Here is a 3,242-nt window from a genome sequence, read left to right on the forward strand (position 1 = left end):
ATGGTGACCACAGAGCAGAGTGAAAAAGATCATGAGACCAGGTTTGGAAAGCTTTCGTATCAGAGCCCTTTCAGTAGAATGGATTGGGTGGGAGCCATATGGGTGGATGAAGAGTGAATGGGAGATGAAGAAATAGAGACAATGTGGCCTACTTTTTCAAGAAGTTTGCTATGAAGGGTTTATGGGGTTGAGAGAAGGCATTTTAAGACAGGAGAGATCTGACGAAATAGGTAAAGATGAAGATATTTGATAGCTTTGGTGATGGGAAGTTGAAGAAATTTCTATCTGATAGCTTTTCTTTTCTCTTTGAAGTAAGAAGTGCTAAAAATGAGAGATCTCAGGAAGAGTGGCCACGATTTTAAGACAATGGAGATTAGATATCATCCCTAATACAGAGAAAGAGAAACATTGTAAGGTTGTCAGCTACAGGTGACCGTCAGGCTGATGTTGATGATCATGAGTTGGTTTTGGTAGTAGCCCTGAGTTTCTTCTTCAGGGGCATTTGGCTTCACATGTGGAGGCAGGGGAAGCCATTTTCACCCAGAGTTAGGGTTTTACTATGTGGGTATGACCGAAGGACAGAGAGGCAAGGGGGTTCAGGATATTTCTGAGAGTGAGACTAAAATTATAAACTCAGCACGCTAAGCTGGATGGGGAGATAATTTATTATGAAAGAGGTTGATAGATCTGAAGAAAACTGAGGAACCACTTGACTGGAGGTTCACAGGAGGTTGAAGAACAATTTGTAATGGAGCACCTGAGCAAAAACACCTGGGAGGATAAGAAGTTGTGATCAGAGAATGGGATGTTTGAATTAGAGACTTTAGATGTAGATAGTCCAGGGTATGACCATAGTCGTAGCAGAGTGAAGTAAAAGGACAATTAGAAATTAAAAAGGCAAGAATGTGAGAGTCCTGTTTAATCCTCTCAGTAGTCCTTTGAGGAAGATTCCCTTATTATCCTCATTTTACAGAAGAGGAAACTGAAGTTTAGAAATTGGGTTAAATAGCATGTTGAAGGTTACAGAAAAAAGCTATCCTTGTCTGACACCAGTGCCATTTATGAAAGCAATAGATGGCTGTTGGTAATTGGTTTGTGATTGATTTAAAACGATGAATATACTTGGGTTAACATAATTACATGAGAAGGAATCAAATTCCCTAAGGACAATTTACTTTACAAATTGAAATATTGAGAAAACATTTGTTTCTTAATGAATTATTGAAAGAAATTTAATACTGTTATTATTGAGACCCTACTTTATACCAGGCATTGTCCTAGGGCTACCAAAGATGAGTTAAGTTTGGTCCATGTAATTGAGAGGTTCAATAGTTTTCTCAGATTTAGAGAAGTTTAGGTATGATTCAGAATCATGGCATGGAAAATGGATTTGATTAGAGTTACAGATGTAGAGTCTTTCAAGGGAAAAAAAATTATTTCCTTTTCCAGTATATCCTAGATGTACTGAATTAAATTTAATAGAGGTTGAACCTAGGAATTTATATATTTTTAAAGTTCCCTTAGTGATTCTGATAATCTACCAAGTTCTGGAAATAGTGGACTAGATAACTTCTTAAAGTTCTTTTCAAACCTTTGACCTTATTTCCTGATAGTTAAGGTTGTAATGAAGTCTAGTATCCTAGAAGCCGTACATTATTTGTTTTAATAGTTTATTTTTTATATAATTTAGGAAATTCACCAGAAGAATCGTCTACCACCAAAGTGGAAACAAATCAGACAAGGGGTTCTTTGTCTCCAGAATCAGCCCATTTGCTCTCCTCCTCACATTCTTCATTTCAGCCAAAAATATTCACACAACTACAGGTAGAAATTCAGTAAAATAGCCAAATTTGAGAACTTTTTCTTTCTTCAACAACAACCTCCTCCTCCTCCTCCTCCTCTTCTACCCCCCCCTCCTCCGGATTGGTTATAGAATTATAATAATGATCAAAGATGTTTTCATTGTTAATTTCCTGACTTTTTGTATCTTGATTTAAAATGATAATTTAAACAATACATTTTGAAAAAGTTTGAGTGGACTATGCATGCAATAAAATTTAGCTTTCCTACTTTTCCTTTGGTTCTTATTTCTGTCCTCACATAATATTTGTTTACAACTGTACTCTTATATTTTATTCCGATTTTGTGTCAAAAGAATAATACAGCCTATGAGAACTTTTACATAGTAAATTCAGACATTTTGATGTAACTCTTTTTGATTTAAAAGGGTTTACAGTTGCAACCAAGATTCACTTCTCCTGATGGATCACCGGCTCTGATATCAGTAAATGACCACCTCTCCTCTAGTCCTTCAAGACCTCTGGATTCAATAAGAAGTACTGTAATAAATAATAACTCTCTACAGTGTGGTCAAAGTCATGGCCTTCAAACAGATACATGCCTTACCCCAAACAACAGTATTGCCTCTACCATGGGTAACCTTCTAGCACCAGATCAAAATGTGGCTGCAGTGGATCAGCTGGTGGACGTTGGAGATGCTGAGGATACAGAGAATCTGGAAGGAAGTGTTCATCGATTTCTGTTGGGAAATGTACAGACCATTCCAATACAAATTATAGACAGCCACCCAGCTCTTAGTAAGTTAAAATCATCTTAAGATTTTTTTAAAACACTTTATGAGCTATCGTCACTACACTACAGAAAAAAAACTATCATTTCTATTCAGTGGGTTTATAATATGTAAAGAAATCAAGTAAAGCTATAAGAGAAAGGGAAAACATTTTATGAGCATATGTTTTAATAACAAACTTATTTTTTTTCTCTACTGTAATTATTAATTAATTACCTATCTTTACATGGAAAATCTGTGGTGATGTTAGATCAGGAAAATCTATGGTGATGTTAGAATTCATGAAAAATTAAACTTTAAAGGGAAAACTATTTAGTGAAAAGGTTATTATAGAAAAATTAATATGCACATAATGAAAATGGAATGAAGTGGGCAGATATAAAGATTTAAAGGAAAATTTTGAGTTATAGACTTAAATATTGAGTTCTGTGGAATTTGAAAGGGGACTTGGGTATAATACATGACTTTGTTACCCTCCCTTTGTAATGAGCCCAGTCAACATAGTAATAGACTGTTAACTCCTACTTGACCTATGTCACTTCTTTTTCCACTAATTGTTCTGGATTGGGCAGTTTAGTGGGGAAAGATTTGCAGTTTGCTTTGAAAAGCAAAATCTTCATAGAAATTATCCTTAGAACATATATTTTCCCTA

At 35.3% G+C, this 3,242-nt stretch overlaps 1 protein-coding gene across 4 annotated transcripts in view; it reads left to right on the forward strand.

Annotated features, from left to right (window-relative positions):
- CARF (calcium responsive transcription factor) overlaps window positions 1-3,242 on the forward strand; it is a 50,324-nt gene that overhangs the window by 38,053 nt on the left and 9,029 nt on the right. For all 4 annotated transcript variants that reach the window (XM_015561103.1, XM_015561104.1, XM_015561102.1 and 1 more), the window contains 2 exons: window positions 1,691-1,824; window positions 2,228-2,597. In XM_015561103.1, coding sequence (XP_015416589.1) covers window positions 1,691-1,824; window positions 2,228-2,597 — 504 coding nt within the window. The remainder of the gene's footprint in view (window positions 1-1,690; window positions 1,825-2,227; window positions 2,598-3,242) is intronic.

This window comes from Myotis davidii, unplaced genomic scaffold, assembly GCF_000327345.1.
Source record: "Myotis davidii unplaced genomic scaffold, ASM32734v1 scaffold394, whole genome shotgun sequence".
Lineage (NCBI taxonomy): Eukaryota > Metazoa > Chordata > Mammalia > Chiroptera > Vespertilionidae > Myotis > Myotis davidii.